This window comes from Impatiens glandulifera, chromosome 3 (assembly GCF_907164915.1).
Source record: "Impatiens glandulifera chromosome 3, dImpGla2.1, whole genome shotgun sequence".
NCBI classification, from domain to species: Eukaryota; Viridiplantae; Streptophyta; class Magnoliopsida; order Ericales; family Balsaminaceae; genus Impatiens; species Impatiens glandulifera.
The window spans coordinates 253,887-271,746 of record NC_061864.1 but is presented as its reverse complement, the minus strand read 5'-3'; the positions used below and the strand labels follow the sequence as shown (position 1 = coordinate 271,746).

General features: G+C 34.3%; 4 protein-coding genes across 6 annotated transcripts; 1 reads left to right on the top strand and 3 right to left on the bottom strand.

The window, feature by feature from the left end:
• Nucleotides 1–3,111: 3,111 nt before the first annotated feature.
• On the bottom strand, nt 3,112–6,320 carry LOC124931073 (aspartic proteinase A1-like). Of its 2 annotated transcripts, none has more exons than XM_047471460.1 (14): nt 6,161–6,320; nt 5,690–6,076; nt 5,537–5,597; nt 5,357–5,451; nt 5,155–5,267; nt 4,880–5,048; nt 4,766–4,805; nt 4,583–4,647; nt 4,384–4,497; nt 4,182–4,276; nt 3,899–4,085; nt 3,701–3,820; nt 3,501–3,589; nt 3,112–3,417 (listed from the first exon to the last, which is right to left on the bottom strand). In XM_047471460.1, exons 2-14 carry the CDS (start codon nt 6,047–6,049, stop codon nt 3,333–3,335), a joined length of 1,593 nt encoding a protein of 530 aa, XP_047327416.1. In that variant the 5' UTR covers nt 6,050–6,076; nt 6,161–6,320; the 3' UTR covers nt 3,112–3,332. The 2 variants fall into 2 exon arrangements, with proteins under 2 accessions (XP_047327416.1, XP_047327417.1); XM_047471461.1 differs by having other exon boundaries at nt 3,899–4,082.
• A 406-nt stretch (nt 6,321–6,726) lies between these two features.
• On the top strand, nt 6,727–8,455 carry LOC124931074. The gene is made up of 3 exons (XM_047471462.1): nt 6,727–6,970; nt 7,713–7,965; nt 8,092–8,455. The coding sequence occupies exons 2-3, from the start codon at nt 7,818–7,820 to the stop codon at nt 8,232–8,234; spliced, it is 291 nt and encodes a 96-aa protein (XP_047327418.1). The 5' UTR covers nt 6,727–6,970; nt 7,713–7,817; the 3' UTR covers nt 8,235–8,455.
• A 372-nt stretch (nt 8,456–8,827) lies between these two features.
• LOC124932201 (pentatricopeptide repeat-containing protein At5g66520-like) lies at nt 8,828–11,218 on the bottom strand. Its single transcript, XM_047472819.1, has 2 exons — nt 11,175–11,218; nt 8,828–11,047 (listed from the first exon to the last, which is right to left on the bottom strand). Exon 2 carries the CDS (start codon nt 10,980–10,982, stop codon nt 8,889–8,891), a length of 2,094 nt encoding a protein of 697 aa, XP_047328775.1. The 5' UTR covers nt 10,983–11,047; nt 11,175–11,218; the 3' UTR covers nt 8,828–8,888.
• Nucleotides 11,219–11,792: 574 nt separating this feature from the next.
• On the bottom strand, nt 11,793–17,831 carry LOC124932743 (putative esterase/lipase HI_0193). 2 transcript variants are annotated; one of them, XM_047473421.1, is made up of 13 exons: nt 17,501–17,831; nt 17,284–17,412; nt 17,158–17,184; nt 16,909–16,999; nt 16,672–16,715; nt 15,439–15,537; nt 15,265–15,322; nt 15,122–15,174; nt 14,586–14,687; nt 12,955–13,020; nt 12,720–12,838; nt 12,467–12,638; nt 11,793–12,147 (listed from the first exon to the last, which is right to left on the bottom strand). In XM_047473421.1, exons 1-13 carry the CDS (start codon nt 17,636–17,638, stop codon nt 12,085–12,087), a joined length of 1,161 nt encoding a protein of 386 aa, XP_047329377.1. In that variant the 5' UTR covers nt 17,639–17,831; the 3' UTR covers nt 11,793–12,084. The 2 variants fall into 2 exon arrangements, with proteins under 2 accessions (XP_047329377.1, XP_047329378.1); XM_047473422.1 differs by lacking the exon at nt 17,158–17,184.
• Nucleotides 17,832–17,860: the final 29 nt, after the last annotated feature.

The following is a 17,860-nucleotide window of genomic DNA, read 5'->3' as shown; positions in this document are numbered from 1 at the left end:
TCACTTTCCCAAACTAACCTAGTTTGTTCATTTATTCCCAAACTAACCTAGTTTACTATTCACACTCAGTTATTTTTTTTATTTTTTTATTTTTTTTTTTACATTTCAAATTATTTATATTTTGATATATATTTTAAATTATTATTTTTTATAAATTTAATTATTTATATTTTAATATAAATATTTAATGATTCATTAACTTAAAATATATTTTTAAAATGACAACACAATAAAAATTTTATCAATTTTTATTGTGAAATTATATCACAATGAAAAGTTGTCAAAATTATTTTAATAAAAGACAACCCAATAAATATAAATAATATTTTGAATGAAAAGTTGTCAAAATTATTTTAATAAAAGATAACCCAATAAATATAAATAATAATTTGAATAGTAAAAAAAAAAATTTATGGGGATGAAAATCATATTGCCACGTATATATGTAAATATATATATATATAATAAATTTGAAATGTAAATATATATATATATATATATATATTAAAATATAAATAATTAAATTTATAAAAAAATAATTTAAATTATATATCAAAATATAAATAATCAAATTTATAAAAATAATAATTTAAAATATATATCAAAATATAAATAATTTAGTTTATATAAATAATAATTTAAATATATATATCTATATATATATAATAAATTTGAAATTTAAAAAAAATAAAAAATAAAAAAACTGAGTTTGAATAGTAAACTAGGTTAGTTTGGGAATAAATGAACAAACTAGGTTAGTTTGGGAAAGTGAACGGCAAACAAGGTTAGTTTGGGAAACTGTTCGATATTTTGTAAGGAATATGAAAATGAGCATTACCGATAAGAATTATGGTCAGTCTGTAATGTTACTTTGATGGTAGTTTTAGTTCTTGTAAAAATGATTTTTAAGACATCAAAAACACCACAGGCCAATCCTGGTCCTCGAGGGATGCCTATGGTATAGACAGCCCTTCTAGCCAAGTTTTGAATATATATATATATATTTAATTATCTAATTAATTAATTATATATTATATTAATATATATTCATTTATCATGTTCATTCATATTATTATGGTATATTTTTAACTTCCAATTTATTATATTAATATTTTGATATATATTAGGATTTTATATATATAAAATAATTATTATATATATATATATTTAAAAAAATATAATTGTAATATAAATATTTTAATTTTTTGGGCCACAAATCTTAATTTTTTTTTTTTTTTTGCATCATAAATTTCTTGATGGAGTTGTTTCTTTCAAATTTTGTTTGTCATAATTGTTTATATTTGATTATGATGTTGGTCTAGCTACTATGAATGCATGGTGAAATGTTTCCTGGTAATTAATTATTAATTATGCTATATATATATATATATATATATATATTCTTGCTGTATATATTAAATCAGAGCCGACAGATAGTAGTGAGCGAAAATGATAATTGAATAACATGATTTATTTATTTATTTATATTACAGATTGTTGTTGGTTGAACAACATATATATGTATGTACAGTACATGAAAATGTAGGTGAAATAAATATATTTACAGAACTTATATATATATATATAGCTTGGGTATATATGTAGCTTAATTTATAACTAGCTGGCTATATATAATTAATAATGAATTAATTAATTAGGTAGGATTTAGGAAGCTGGTAATTAATTATAATGGGTAGATGAAGCTAGGTTTAATTATTTATTATATTATTTAGATATGATCAATCAATCGGCAGTTATAAAGGTAATATGGTTATGGAACTTCTCAATGTAGGCAGAGGCTTTCCTATCAATGCCCGGTTCTGCCACATACCGCCCTCTATCGTAGTCGCTCACCCGGCAAGGCTTCTTCGTGGACTTGCCGGAATCCGCCGCCACTTGATGATCTACTCTTTGTGTCGTCGTTGTAGTTGTCGTCGTCGTCGTCGTAGTCCTCTTCGACTTGAACATCCCAAACAGAGACAGACCGGCCGCCGACTTCTTCCTGTTGCCCATTTCTATATATATATTATACTGTTTGGTGCACCACGTTATGTGTTATATGTATGTATGTTGTTGTTTTAAATTAATAACAAATTAAGGAAGCACGATGTATTTATAGAGAGAATTGAGAATCTTATGGAACATGTACGAATGGCTCTCAGTAATTGAAGCGACTCTACTTCTTATTGGTCGTCTTCTTCTTAATTCCACCCCCCTTTCCCATTATTTTACTTTTACTTTTAATAACACTCTATTCAACCCTATCTAGCTAGCTAGGCTATAAAGTATCTAGCTAGAATTACTTGCTTAATTTTATGTAGGCTTATTTGGAATATAGAGCGAGTATCTATCTATCTATCTAGGTGCTTTATTAATTATTTGGTGACCAAAATGTCCTAATATATAATTATATATTTTGATTAATTAATTAGTGTCTATTGATATTGATATTGATATTGATGATGATGAGATTAACACTGGCAAACAAGCTAGGCCATTTGAAACTTCAAATGGTAGTTTCTTTTTTTTAATAGTAAAAGGGTAGTGTATGTAAAGAGTAATAACTGTCACGAGGCTTTTACTTGACTCAATCAAACAGGCTATATATATCTTTATTTCTTTAATTACATTTGAGGTCTTGGATCATCAATTTATTCCAGACTTTCAAATAAATAATTAATTTCTCTTTTTGTTTTTAAATGATTATATAATTTAATCTTCTTAAACAAGATTATATATATATATATATAGGTAATCATTTTAATTAAAATTATGTAAAAGCCTGTACCCCTTTTAAAGATGCCCTAGGGCCTAGCTCATTCTCTGCTAAAGTAAGAAACTCAAAACTCGTACAGGAATATATAATATATTGGTCCCTATCCATTATTTATTATTATTAATAATAATATTTCTCTTCCTAGCCAATTAATTAATTAATTAATTAAATGTAATTCTTATCGCTGCTTCAATGTGTCAATTATGAAAACATTTACAAGATATCAATCATCTCAAATAATTGAACAGATTGAAGATGAATGAATAGTACTATAAACAAAAAGAGACTAATTTTATCTTTTTGTTATTACGATTTAAGATAAATAAACACGTATATCCAATAAACAAATATCATTCACTTACTTTTAACAATGGATAAGCGGCGAGTACTGTTATTTGACAAAAGTGGTAGATTAGATTTCGTATAATTAGAAGATATCATTTTTGTTCTTAATAATGCGCATTACAGTTGCTATAATATAATATGATTATTTTTGAAAACCCCCCCACCATTCTTTGCTAATTAAAATCAGAAAAGCCTAGAAAGCTAAGCTAAGCTAAGCTGCCCGGGCAAAACCCACTTGGAGATTTCCATAGTCAAATACTGTATGATACACTCCCATGAAAATGTCTCCGAGAATCCTGCATCCAGTTTTAACAAACAATAATTAATTAATTAATTACTACTTGTACTCTCAAGTTAATTAATTAGCATATATATATACCAAAGAGGACCGCGAGGTGGAGACACGTCCAAAGCAATGAATCCACTAATACAAATTGTAACAGGATTTTCTCCGGTTTTAATAATATACTGAAATTGAAATTGAAATGAAATGAAATGAAATTAGTATATATAAATATATATAATGGAAATGGAAATGGAAATGGAAATGAAATTGTAAAAAAAAAAAAAAAAGAGTACCTGTTCAGGTGTAAGATCAAAGGATTTCCCTCCTATTGTGAAGGTGATTGTAGGCAAGGTTGATAAAGTATTACAGTCAACTACTGATTCCCCCATTGGACTAGGCAAGCTCTCACAAAGCTGTTGTTGTTGTTATATTAATATATATATATATTTCATGAAATTAAAACATATATATATATATATATAATTAACAACCTGATTGACATAACTAAACACAGATTCCTTAGTTTTCTTTTGTCTCAGCTCATTCTGTACCCAAAGAACAAGCATCTGACACGACGAGCAAAATGCATCGTTTACAGCAGAAACTGATCCCAATGGAGCCTCTTCTTCTTCTTCTTCTTCTTCCACAACCATCTGAATCTTATTGCCACTAGTACTACTGACGAATGAACACAACAACAACAACAACAACATCAACATTAATTCAATTATGGAAAATTCACATTTGTTATTTTCTTGCTGTTTAATTAATTACCTCTCGTTGTTGTGAGCAGTAACAGTTACAGGAGGAGCTGGAGGAGGAGTAGAAATACAGAGCCCAATATCTGCACATACTTGGTCAGCACGTACCTATATCATCATCATCATCATATATATATATAAACAACAGAAAACAAATTAATTAATTTAATTAAACTCATCCATCCATCTGTAGTTAAAATTAAGAACATACATACCCCTGAAACAAGTAGATCCCATATCATTCCTCCATACTGATTAAATATTTGTTTACACTCTGTACTCACAACTCCCGCTGCTCCGATTGCTTGGTTGATTTGAGTCACGATAGACTGAATTAAATCAATCCCCGACAACATTAATTAATTTATAAATCAAAATCAAAATTATCCATCTTCATCAACAAATATAACTTACAGTTGGACCAGCAAGTAAAGACGTCCCAGAATCCACAATGGCAGCACATCCATGCTGACAGAAGCCTGCCAACAGGAGATTATCAAATTTGTGGGTATTAAAATTTGCCATTCTTAAAGTAGTTTGTGGGTATTTTTTTTTTGCACTCTTAAAATTGTGACTTTTAGTGCAACATTTATTTACCTGTTGAGTGGCTGGCAATAAGAAAGTCACCCATCTCAAACTGCAAAAAGGAAGAAAAAAAAATTAATAATTGAAAATAATGGAAACAAATAAATACTTCATATATTTACAAACCTGCCAATAACCCTTGTGAGTAATTGGGACATATGTGTGTTTCCCTTTGAAATGTTTTGGATCGACTCCACCAAAAATTAGCTCACCGCCTTCATTAGAACTTGGATCCCGATTAAGCCAAAACGAGAAGACTTTCTCGTGGACAAGACCTTGATTCATCATGTTGTACCTATATATTCTCGTGGGAAGTTTTTTATTTTATTTTATTTTATTTTCGTAAACAACATACAACCATCATTTAATACATATATAAAGAAAAGGGTCTAAAATCATACCAAACAGGGACAACATCACCGACCGATATCTCTTGAAATCCAAGACCTAGTATCCCATCGAACTTTGCCAGTACGAATGTAAAACTTCCCTCTCGGGTGGCTTCCATAAAAATCTAAAAAAAAAAGAAAAAAAAAATGTTTTGAGACAATTACCAAAACCTATAGAGACTAGCTAGAGAGAGTCTTCTTAAGAAGAACTCACCTGATTTTTGATCAAAAGATCACCAACTATAACATTATCTTGGCTGAGGAATCCAGAAACTGATCCAGATCCATAATGTATTGCAACATGATCCCCTGCAAAAGAAAAAGAAAAAGAAAAATGGATGATGATTGATTGTTATTGTGAGACTAAAATTGTTATAATTAAAAAATGGCATACCAATTTCTTTATATGTAATGGACTGCTTGTGTTTGTACCTAGGATGGACCAAACAAGCAATCTGTTGTTGAAGAAGAGAATTTTTTAGATGAAGAAAAGAAAAGAAAAGAAAAGAGTTGAGAATGATGGGGAATTAATTAATTAATTACTGACAGAAAGAAAACACTTTGAAGAAGGAATCCAGAGATTAGAACTGCCGGTGTCAAAAATGACAGTAAATGTCTGAGCCGGAGCGCCAATACTAATCTCTCCGTAGTATTGAGCGTCCATGTAATTCTTCAGTGAAACTATGTCAGCATCCATAGATTTTCCATTTAGTCTTTTTGCCATTTTAGAAGCTTCCATAGATTGAAGATCCAAGTTTCGCCTTTTCAAACCAATCCGTATTAACCCATCGGATGATGATGATGATGATGATGATGATGAAGAAACACAAGTTAAAGAAGAGAATATCAATGTCACGAGCAAACAAAGCGTCACCCTTAGAACAAGACCATCATCCCCCGGCCCCATGTTTGAAAAACGTAAAGTTTGAGATTCCTGCAAAAAACACACAGAGATTATTATTATCATTATTATTATTTAAGAAGATTAAAAAAAAAAAAAAAAGTGAAAGTTTCAAACCTAGCTTGTTGGGTGGGTGGAGGAAGGAGATAGATATACCCAGATGATTTTGGAGTTGAAACAAGTTTGTGAAGAGAATTTATATATATATATATATGCTTCTTCGACTTCATTGATACTACTGAGTACTAATACAGTCTTTCTTACTCTAATCCGGCATTATTAATTAGCATTAGAGAGAGAGAGAGAAAGACTTCATCTTCAATGAAGACGAACCTGGGGTGGTAATGTACGATTTCAGATGTATGTTTTGCACCAAAAGCCTATATCTTCTTTCATACCCTTGTTATATTCAGATGTATGTCATTGTCTTGAAGCTGTTCGAGGAAATGTCTCAAAGACAAAGGAATTCTTTTACACTTCTCTTCTATGTTGTTGTTGTTGTATCATTCATTATTGTTCGAGGAAATGCATGTCTGTCTATCTGTCTGTCTCGAAAAGAAAAATTCTCATTTTGTTTTTGGAAGAAATTCATTTTTACATCCCTTTATTTTTGTTTTTCTTTTTTTATACGCGTAAAAATGTTATTTTATTTTTAAGAGGTTTAGAGGGTCATTATTTTATTTATGTTTAAAGTTTTTAGATCACCCAAATCCATTCCCGACTTCTTCCTCACCCTTCCGCCGGCCGGCCGCCCGCTCGTAGTCAGTCAGTCAGTCACAGTCAGTCAGTCGTAGGTCATCCATCCCCTCCTTGGCCCCGAAGATCTAGCGACTGAAAACGGACCCTCTTCTGCGCAGATCGCAGCCACCGACCGGAACAACCTCGCCAGCCGTCTTTCTCACTCTTTAATCAAGAAAGAACAACCTGGTAATCTACGATTTTATACTATACATGTTTATCTATATGTATCCGTGTTTGCTTAGGGTATGTTTTAGCCGTTCGGTATCCTCTTTTATACACTGTTCCATGTCATTGCGTTCAAGCTGTTCGACGAAATTGTTTTATGCCCTGCTCAATCTCATTTCCTTCAAGCTGCTGTTCGACAAAATGTCAAAGAACAAAATCAATTCTTTTGTACCTTCAACTATGAAATATGTCTCAATGAAAATTTCCTTAGATAGGAGGGGAAGGGGACTGTGACCTGACTTTTATTATTATTATATGTGTGTGTTTGGTATCATCAGCACTTTAGGGGCCTTGAAGAAATTACCTTCACTACACTATTCTATTGATAGTTTAAACAAGAAAGAACCAGTTAGTTCTTGTCAATTGTAGAGCTTAGCTAACACTTATGTAGGCTCAAATGAACACAATATCTTCAGTATTGACAGTTAGTCAGTTATGGATTGAATATACAACTTTAACTTAGACTTATTAGAAAAGAGGCAGCAGCAACAGCAGAATATCCTACCAAGAGAGGTAAGAATTTCAGGAGAGGAATTGCTTTGTATCAAACTAATGTATGTACCTATGGTCCTACATATAGCTGGAATTGAAAACTGCAGTCTTAACTGAACTAGATCACCCAATCTAATAATGAATGAAGTTGACCTTAACAACATTTGATTCTCAGATTCTTGTTGAATAGAAATGATTGCATCTCTTGTAGGATTGTGTGAACCTGACCCGAAGATAATATTCTATTTTGGAATAGAGATAGTAGTGCAAGCACGTTTTGGTAGAAACTAGAAGCAGTTAAAAGTGCAATAAAGAAATGGCTTTGAGGGGCACCTTGGGAATGTCAGATGGGGAGCTCATGCGATCGGACTGTAAACCCTGTTCACGGTTAATGAGGCACACTGCTGGCATATATTCTTTTGGTGGAGCAATGGGATTTTGGATCCTTTGTCGTCTGCATTACGGTTTGTTTGCCGCCCCCTTCATTGTCTCAAGTTCTTTTTCTATCCTTTGGAGATGAATACACAGAATGTTCTGTCTATTTTTACTTTAAAAAAATAAATAAATACAATGATGATGCATGCATGCAGGTTTTAGAATGACAGTTCCTAGGACCTTCAGATGGGCAGGTGTTGGAGCTGTGACGGTGAGCTCCACCACAGCTCTGTTGGTTCGCCTCTTTAGTGCAGAATGTGAACCTCAGAACATTGCTGCATATGACAACAAGAAATAGTTTTCGAGGATGGTGGCAGCTATGAATGAACCCCATCAAGATCCCAAGTCTTTTTCCTTTGATGCAGCTTACTACTTGTCTTCCTATGAACCCGCCAAAACCAGTCTTTTCCTTTGGAACATATTTAAGATGTTAATGCGACAAGATTACTGTTATTTGTAATTGAACTAAAAATGGCATTCAAGTGGTTAAATAAATTTGTCAAGTGCATACGCTGGTGCTTGAAATTTTAAAAGTTGGCTCTAGAGTAGTTTTCATGGCTCAACTAGGTTGGTTAGTATGACTTGTGAGTTGGTGGTGTTTAGAATTGCTCGGTTCAGGCCTGTTTGTACTAGAAGTACTTTTACACTTTAAAAAGACACTGAAGAAATTCAACACGTCACAAGATCAATAATATTATTAATATTTAATTTGTCATAGAGGTTGCCAGTTCAAGTTGGCTAAAATTTGTAATAATATTAATTATAGGCTACCAAATATATCACAACATGTAAGATCTGGTCGACTGGTTCAGTCGATTTAACTCCTCCAACATGTAAGATCTTGTGACTGAGAGCACCCACATTCATATGTGCCTTGAAAACCCCCAAACCCACCCACCCACTTTGGGATGATAAATAATCAAGACGAGAAGTGAAGTGAACCACATTAGAATCACCAATAATCATTACAAGAACAACTTCCATTCTTGAAATGGTGAAACCGGTGACGATCCCTCACAATCACCTCTCTTTCGTATATCCTCGATATTATTTTCATTGCAGAATGACAATCATTACAAGTCCTTAGGTTCTTCACCACCCGGATTGTCTTGCCCGCAGGACTGCTCATCAGCCCAAACGCAACAGCAATCCTCTCGCTATGATATTTAATCGCCGTCTCTTTCTCCTCGTTCTCAATGTCATGCAACACTAAGCCCGTATCCGCCTCGTATCCATTCACCTTCAGTTCCTTCTCCATAACATCTATAAATGCGTTGATCTGCAAAAACTGTGGATGCGAAAAGTCCCCAGCCACAAACTCGTGTACAGTATTATTCAACTCCACCGAACTGCACCCTGGTGTTTTCTGCACTCCCTTCTCCGCCATCGATTTCCTACAAACGTTCACATCCTCCCACCGATTTAGCGACGCATAAAGATTCGACAAGAACACATAATTTCCTCCATCGCTTGGATTCAACTCCAAAAGGCGCCGGGTAACCTGCTCCCCTATTTCTGTATTTTTATGAACCTGACAGGCTCTGAGAAGACTTCCCAGCACAATCGCGTTTGGCTTAACCGGCATGTTCTTCACGAGATCTAACGCCTCATCAAGTAACCCAGCCCGACCAAATAGGTCAACCATGCAACCGTAATGTTCAATCGCGGGTTTTAAACCGTAAACATCATCCATTTGAGAGAAAAAGTTTTTTCCCGTGGAAACCAATCCCGAATGGCCACATCCGCTCAAGAGCCCGACAAAAGTTACTCCATCTGGCTTCACTCCTTGGCTTCCCATGGAACCGAAAAGGGTAACTGCTTGCTTGCCGAATCCGTTCATCCCTAAGCCCGCAATCATTGAATTCCAACAAAATATGTTTCTGACGCGGAGGCCGTGAAAGACATCGAGTGCGGTTTCTACGCTCCCCAATTTGCAGTACATATCTATCAAAGCGTTACCCAAGACAACGTCGACTCTTAAGTTTTTCCTTTTTATATAAGCGTACAGCCAATCGCCCATATCTAAAGCACCGAGATGTGCACAAGCAGATAATAAGCTAACCATGGTTACTTCCGTGGGCTTCACACGCTCGGATTGCATTTCCCGAAACATTTGAATTGCTCGATTGAATTGCCTTGCTTGTACAAACCCTGCAATCATGGTATTCCAGGTAACAAAATTTTTACTAGTTCCCATTCGATCGAACAACTCCTGTGCATTTGTTAGCCAGCCCAGTTTACAATACCCGTCGATCATGGCATTCCAGGACACTACATCTCTCAGGTGGCAGCGGTCGAAAATAGAACGGGCGTATTCAATTCGACCGGATTTGCAATAACAAGATATCATGACATTCCAAGAACAGGAGTTCTTCTGAGGCATCATGTTGTCGAAAAGATTCTGTGCATCCCCGATGAAGCCGTTTTTACCGAGTGCGGATAACATAGCATTATTGACGACAATATCTCTTTCAGGCATTTCATCGAACAGACGGCGTGCAAAGGTGATGTTGCCAAGCTTGGAGTAGAAATCGAGCAGGGCTGTTTGTGCGACGATGTCAAAAAGAGTAGCCAGCTTGATCATGTGACAGTGAAATGATTCCCCGAATTGAAGAGCAGCTATAGAGACGCATTTTTTGAGGATGGAACAAATAGTGGTCGTGTTAGGAGCAAAGTGATTAAGGCGCATAGCATTATAGAAACACGAGAAATCAGACCAATTATCAGAATCGATAGAGAATCGAACAATGGAATTCCACAGCAGTGGTTCAGCGGGCTTGGGAAGAGATTGCAAGAAGAGGAGAGGGAAGTGAGGGCCTCCTCCGTGAGAACGATAATGGGATATGAGGAAGTTGGTGAGGAGGGTGGTTGAGGAATTGATACATCCATTAATGAGTATCTGGGCGTGGATTTGCTTAAGTTGGCTAATGTTGTTGGACCGATTCTTGCCAACTCTTATTATTAGTGAAGTTAGATTCTCTGCAATTGCAATTGCAATCGATGATGATGATAATGACGGTAGACTTCTTCTACGAAAAGGATCCATCAAACTGACTTCTTCTCCGCTTGGATTTCCAGCCAGCCAGCCAGCCAGTGATGGAAGTCGGCGTTCTGCCAAAACCCTAGTTAGTAGTTAGTTAGTTAGTTAGTGGCTCTGCGACCACCGCGCGGCCAGGCTGTTGTTTGGCGGTGGATGGGTAATAATAATAATAATAATAAATAAATAAATAAGGCAAACCTTTCAAAATAAAACCGGCGCGCCTCTTTTCAGTTTTCACGCAATCCTCCTCCTAATTGCCTCACAGCTCCGTACGTACACCCTCCCCTCCTCTCCTCTCCTTTGTATTTATATATTACATATATAAATATACTTCTTCTTTAAAAACAATATTATTTTCATTCTTGTTACATTATATTAAAGTGCTAGAAATAATAATACTATATTTTTAATTTTGTATTAAAATGTTTTCCAAAATTATAGATTATACAGCCTATTTGTTATACACCCATATATATTTATTCTTAATGTTAAGACTTAAACTAGCCTTACATAATATTTATTTACTTTTTAAGGGAATATATTATTAAAACTAAAGACAATTTTTGAATAGATATATGACGCTGTTTTCAACATCACAAAAATAGTTGAAATGCTTACATTATCATCTCATTTTATATTAAAAAACACAAATGTTAATGATTGTATTAATCAAGTTTAGGAAACTAGTATACTCTTTTTGGCAAAAGAAAAGAAAAAAAGCATTTGCAAATTTTTTAAAGAATAAATAATGCCAAATTATAGCCAGATAATAAAAATTACTTTGTAACAATTACTGGCAATTATGATATCATAATCAATACTAAAATATAACATTTTAATAAGGAATTACAATTTTCAAAAGATACCATGATGATCTTGATACTATTAGCACTAGTAATACCTGAGTTGTTTTTATCAAAGTAGAAAAATATGAAAAACACAACAATTTCTGATGAAGTCAAAACCGCTTAACCCCTAGAATGAATCTATGCTAATGACCATTTTTTTTTGGTGGGTGAGGGGGGTGTTTGTGAGAAAATGATGATTTAACAAAAAGTACAATTTTTTGTAGTCATATTCCCATTGGCATTCTCAAAAGTGTCTCAATTTAAACTCCATGAAATGAGAAAGAAAGAATCCTGAAGAGGCCATCTGGATTGTCAGCATGCACCTGCAAATTAAGATAAATATCTTGCAACTCAGCTACATCAACCAACTGCTCAAACTAATTAGCTTGCTTATTTTTTTACTATTATTACTCCTTTTTCTTTTCTTTCTATCCTAATCAAACACACATTTATACCAAATGTCACTTTTGGATCTAGGCTCCTCTTCCAGAGAATAAACCATGGTTGCAAAATATATATATATATATATTGGCAGTTTCCCAGTGAGACCCATACCAGAGAAAAGCAAGAATTAACTCTTTGGAGAGGTAAAAAGAGAGCAAGAGGGTAAGTTAGGGTGTGTAAATGGCATGTCATACTTACCCAGTGACCAGCATCTTCAAGGACATGCATTTCTACTCCTCCCCCCTCATCAACTGCCACCTCCTCAGCAGCATGAATCCTCTGAAGATCTTCAAGAGCCCACCTGTGTAAGCTCCTTTCCGCTTTCAAAAAGTTAACATGTACACCTCTTGGCACGTCTTCCACTATTTTCCTGCACACGTATCAATGTAATGTATCTATCTCCCTGCCCATACACTTTTTTTTCTTTCAATTCTTTTTTAATATTTCATACCACATGTTTGTTTCCTCATAGGATTGATACATCTCAGAAATTCCATTGAGGTCAAAAGCCCATGAGAAACCAGGTAAAGAAGTGGGCGTGCTGCTTGGCCTGAGATTAGTTGCGACCCACTAAATAGCAGAAAAGCGTGGGGAGAACAATTATGTGTTAGAAGTTCAATATGTGAAATTCAAAGCAAATAACCACACATTACAATCTTGCAACTTCTGTTTTTCTTGGAGTTTACCTGTGCAACATCTTTTGAAAATCCTTCTGCAACCAACAAATTCACAACCTCCCGCTTTGAAGCAATCTTCCTTGAGGAAATATTAGAATACTTTAAAGTTGACAAAAACCATTTATATATATCCAAAAGATATTTTATGCATCTCAAGTCAAAAATCTTTTGGATCTATAGACATTGCCATAAGAAGGTTCTTGATAAACATGATTTTGCAATAAAGACTAAGGCGGTGTTTGATAACATAGTTTATCACCACTTAGGCCTTGTTTGTTGAAAGGTTATTTGGCAAACCCATTATCCCATCATCTCAACCATTTCATCAATCAAAGTATCAAATTACTCTTTTTTTATTTTATTTTTTATAACATTTTAAATATTAAATAAAAAGGACATTTTAGTCATTTAACCCCAATAGTCCACTTTTTTCATTAAGCACGATTTTCTTCTAATAACATTGATCATTTTCAATAGCCCTACATCAAACAAGCCCTTAATCTAAATGATTAAGTGCTTATTTAAATTAAGTTTATTTCATAACTGTTATTTATAAATAGTTAATAGTTTAGATTCAGTTAAATTAAGTTAAAAAATCTTACTTAATTCAGTATGCTATGAATGACTTAACTCAGTAATCTAGTGAGAGCATTTAAAAGACAACCTTATACCCTGGAAATTGATCAATTTCGGGCAAAATAATCTTTACCTATTTTCCCAACATTAGTTCCACATTTTATCATCATTTATTTTGCATTTCTTAACTCATTCGGGACAATTCATGCATATTCAACATTAATTACTTAAGAAGAAATTGGTTATACACACAAAGTTTATATGCATTTCGTATTGCATTAGCACCATAGCTGGTCTGTCTGTATTTTCAACAAAAACTTATAATTTGAACAAAGGGACTTCTGGTGTTTCATCACTCTCGTCTGGAAAGGAGATGTTCACAAACTAGATGTATCCATAACATATAGAGATGCAATTTCCTAGTCTAGAGAACATTTATGTAAATAACAAAATGATTTAGTATTCTTGTTTCTGCACCAAAAACTATATAAGTACCTCCTTAATATTAAGCTTGTTTGGATGCGGCGTAACTCAGACATGTTGTTTCTGCTTTTGATTTTACTCTCCCACAACAAAAGCAGCTTCTGAAGCTGCTTCCAAGCAAGCTAAATATTTATCAATGTGTTTACTAATAGTGGGGCTGTGATTCCTATTATTGAGAGTTTTGGACAGTTGAAACTTGAAACCACTCACTTATTGTTCCTCATGTTTAATAAAACATTCAGAGTTTTGGACAGTTGAAACTTGAAACTACACTCTTATTGTTCCTCGTGTTTAATAAGACATTGAGAGTTTTGGCCAGTTGAAACTTGAAACTAATCTCTTATTGTTCCTCATGTTTAATAAGGCCTTGTTTGATGAAGGATTAACAACCCCTTATCTCATCAAACAAGATTTTTTCCAAAAGATCGGATTATTTGAGGAAAAAAACTACATCAAACAAGCTCTAAGTTTCCAAACATGTCCTGCCATCATTGTAACCATTCAAGCTTCCATTAAATCCAGTTAGACGTTAAATAAAATTTTAATAGGATCGCTTCTTCAATCATGGAATTAAGAATCACCTCTTTTGGCAATGTACTAAGAAAAGAAATTAATTCAGCTGGATGGTCTTCTCCATCTCCACCAGCTCGGACTTTTCCAGGAGACGCATCTAAAACCCATACCTGCAAAGTAACAAAATAAATAAGGAGTAAATAATATAGCGAGGTGAAAAGGATACCTCCAAGGGAAAATAAATAAGGAGTAAATAATATAGCATAATCATGGATAAGCACCTTGTAATGACCTTTCAATATAATAATGTAACCCTTGGAGGTAGTAGTGTGCATAAAAATATTTGATCCTAGGAGGAATCCAAAATTCCATCTGTTTTCTGGGTTTGAAGAACTGTGAATTTTCTATGGAATCTTATTATTTTAGACCATTTTCATTGTCTTTCTAGTTTCTAGTATTCTGAGAAATTAGATGTTGCAACTCCAAGGAGCATTTACCTGACCATTTCTAACTTCCATAATTGAGTAAAAGTTTTTGTTTCAACGTATTTCAGAAATTAGAAACAATTAAAAATCTACTAAAAAAGGAATTTCTAGGGCCATACTCTGACTGGTCGTGCCAGTGGTTTTGCGGCTTGATCCACCATGCTCAAGGCAACTGCGAAAGAAAGATGGCAAGGCGTTATTTTCACTGCATCATGCTCATTATAATTAAACTAGCTTTCTAGCATAATAGATTTAGAAGTACCTTTTCCTCCAAAACTGTGACCTACTACAACACGAGGCGTTATTTTCAGTTTCCCTAGCTACTCCAGTTAAAAAGGGAAAACATTAACATATTCGAAATTAATCACTTTGGGCGAATAATGTTTCATGTTATTATCTGCAGTTATAGGATACAGAATGAATGTGAAGTACTCACAAGTTTTAAGACATCTAGAGCAGCTGAATGAACATTATGCGGACCCCTCTTGTTAATTGCGGCAGAATCACCATGACAGCGCAAGTCTACCATTAGGAACTGCAGATTCACGATAGAATGGGGGAAAATGCAGACATAATTAACTTATCCTTTCTGGATAATAAGAATTCATAGATAAGCTATTATTTGTAGTAGCTTTTTAATGCGATCATTTATACCAAAATCCAAGTCCATCCATCCAATGCATCATGCATAAAGTCGCAAATACAAAAAGATATTTACATGTGAGATTCAGAATCAATGGGCTGCTTTGTTATAGACTTTTTCATGTTGATCATGATCCGGAAAAAATTATATTTGTTATGTTTTCAAAAATCACAATGACCTACAAAATAATCTGGATCATGATCCAAAAGAAATAATTTGATCATGATCTACAAAAAAAAAAACTCTATACCAAATGAAGCAAAAAAAATACAGTATAATCTGGATCATGATCTAGAAAATAATTTATATACCACATTAAACAACACAAAGCAAAAAAAAGACACTTTCAATTTTATCCTTGACGATTTTTCAATGGAATTGTAATGTGATACAATACTAGTTTCCAAAAAAACCCACAAAGGGGTAAAGAAGAACACAAAAATTCACTCTTTATGTTGCCAAATCATTCAGAAATTCCTCAAGTCTTAAAAACAGAACCATGATGCAAATAACGATCCTATTGGAATTGGGATCCAAAGGAAATTTGGGCTAATGCTATATCAACGTTAAAGAAAATAAACTGATATTTGATAATATATCTGAAACGGAAGGGCTTCTGACAGATATAGCTTTTATGAAGTTGGATGCAGAAAGTGTTTGGCCATCAAACTAATTTATTAGATGGTAGTGGATGGTGCTAAATGCAGGGTAACATCAGGTGATTCCTAACTCGGTTGGGCTAATTAATGAATGAATCTAACTTGGATGGGCATATTAATGAATGACATAGACAGTCCTATCAATGTAAATGAGTTCAACGATTAAAAGGAAAAAGGGATGAGGCTAACTCAAACAAAATCTTGATGCTGTTATGACTGAGCACTAATTTGATATTTAGCAAGTTCAAGCAATAATTGGATGGTATGGAGTTCAAGTCCTAATTCAAATATCTTGTGCAAAAGTTCAAGCCCAATATTGAGTTTTCGGACTGTACAGAGTAACATCATCTTTGGCAAAGATATGCACCTGCCATTTTGGGAATTCTTGCGCCAATCTTCGAGCAAAACTTCCTGCGACGTTCAAAAATTTACTAGAGTTATGTAAGCTGGAACAAGAATAGATACAGGGGAGACTCGAGTATCTTTTATTGAAAGGGTTGAAGTTAAAATTAGTAGAAGAAAAAAAAGAGAGATAATAGGATGTCAGATTTGGTGCATAGGATAATAAAAGAAAATGCAAAGAAGGAAAGTAGGGGGTACCTACCCCAGTTCTTCCTACAGCCTAAAATTCCATGAACGAGAACAGCTGTTGGAGGATGGGGTACTGACTTGTCCATAATATAACTCCATCTTACCTGTTAGATTGATAATTATTTATGTGGGATCAAGATAATTGAATAAGGTCAGCTTTAGCGTTTGTCCTAATTAAATTTTCCGTAATGATGGAATGAGTGTTACATTGATATACTGTATGGTGTAAAATCCATTATAAAGGGGGAAGAAAGATGATTACATTTGCTCCTTGAATTAGATCATATGCCTGAAATTGAAAAAAGGGTTGTGCTGCATATAAGTTAAAAATAAAAGTAGAATTGAAGTATTTTATTGTGTGTGGTTTGATGAAATGAAGTACTCGTACCAAGATATCAGCTGGGCGAAAGACATCCGTTCGATGTGCAAGGCCCTCCTCATCTACTATTGAAGCTTTAGGTAGTCTTCTCCTAGAATGAACAGATTTTGGGAGGGGGGTGAGGAGGAATTCACTGTTCTGCATCCAAACATATCAATTATGTTGTTCTTCCCTTTACAAATTGATTAAGGAAGGAATGATGGGAGTAAAAGAGAAGTGTAAGTACCTGGAAATGGGTCAGTAGAGGCGGTGTGATGGAGAACCTATTGGTCCAGTGAGAATTCCGAAATGTAGAACAAGTGATGGATAATCTGGGAAACTGGGTTGCCGGAGGGAGGTTGATTAGCGCCGACGACGACGACATTCCAACAGATCATAAGAATATGCCCGATTAACAAACAAGGAATATATATATATATGCTTTTCAGGACGTTGGCGGCGGAGACACCGGAGCGTTACTCTTTGTCTGTCTCGCTCCCGCCGCGTCGCTCTGCTGACACCTCCGAGATACGGGTGCTCGTCTTTTTCTCTCGGGGAGAATAGTAGAAAAAAAAAAGAGAGACATAAATACCCCCTTCCTCGCCCA

Excerpts from the sequence above, each read along its gene's own strand:
- LOC124931073 (XM_047471460.1), bottom strand. The coding sequence starts at position 6,049 with ATGGGGCCGGGGGATGATGGTCTTGTTCTAAGGGTGACGCTTTGTTTG. Across the intron at positions 4,277-4,383 it reads GGGATCTACTTGTTTCAGGG|GTACGTGCTGACCAAGTATG; the intron begins GTATGTATGTTC and ends ATGATGATATAG. Across the intron at positions 3,821-3,898 it reads TGTTTAGTTATGTCAATCAG|CTTTGTGAGAGCTTGCCTAG; the intron begins GTTGTTAATTAT and ends CAACAACAACAG.
- LOC124932201 (XM_047472819.1), bottom strand. The coding sequence starts at position 10,982 with ATGGATCCTTTTCGTAGAAGAAGTCTACCGTCATTATCATCATCATCG.
- LOC124931074 (XM_047471462.1), top strand. The coding sequence starts at position 7,818 with ATGGCTTTGAGGGGCACCTTGGGAATGTCAGATGGGGAGCTCATGCGA. Across the intron at positions 7,966-8,091 it reads CCTTTGTCGTCTGCATTACG|GTTTTAGAATGACAGTTCCT; the intron begins GTTTGTTTGCCG and ends GCATGCATGCAG.
- LOC124932743 (XM_047473421.1), bottom strand. The coding sequence starts at position 17,638 with ATGTCGTCGTCGTCGGCGCTAATCAACCTCCCTCCGGCAACCCAGTTT. Across the intron at positions 17,413-17,500 it reads CTCTACTGACCCATTTCCAG|AACAGTGAATTCCTCCTCAC; the intron begins GTACTTACACTT and ends GTTTGGATGCAG. Across the intron at positions 12,148-12,466 it reads TTGAAGATGCTGGTCACTGG|GTGCATGCTGACAATCCAGA; the intron begins GTAAGTATGACA and ends CTTAATTTGCAG.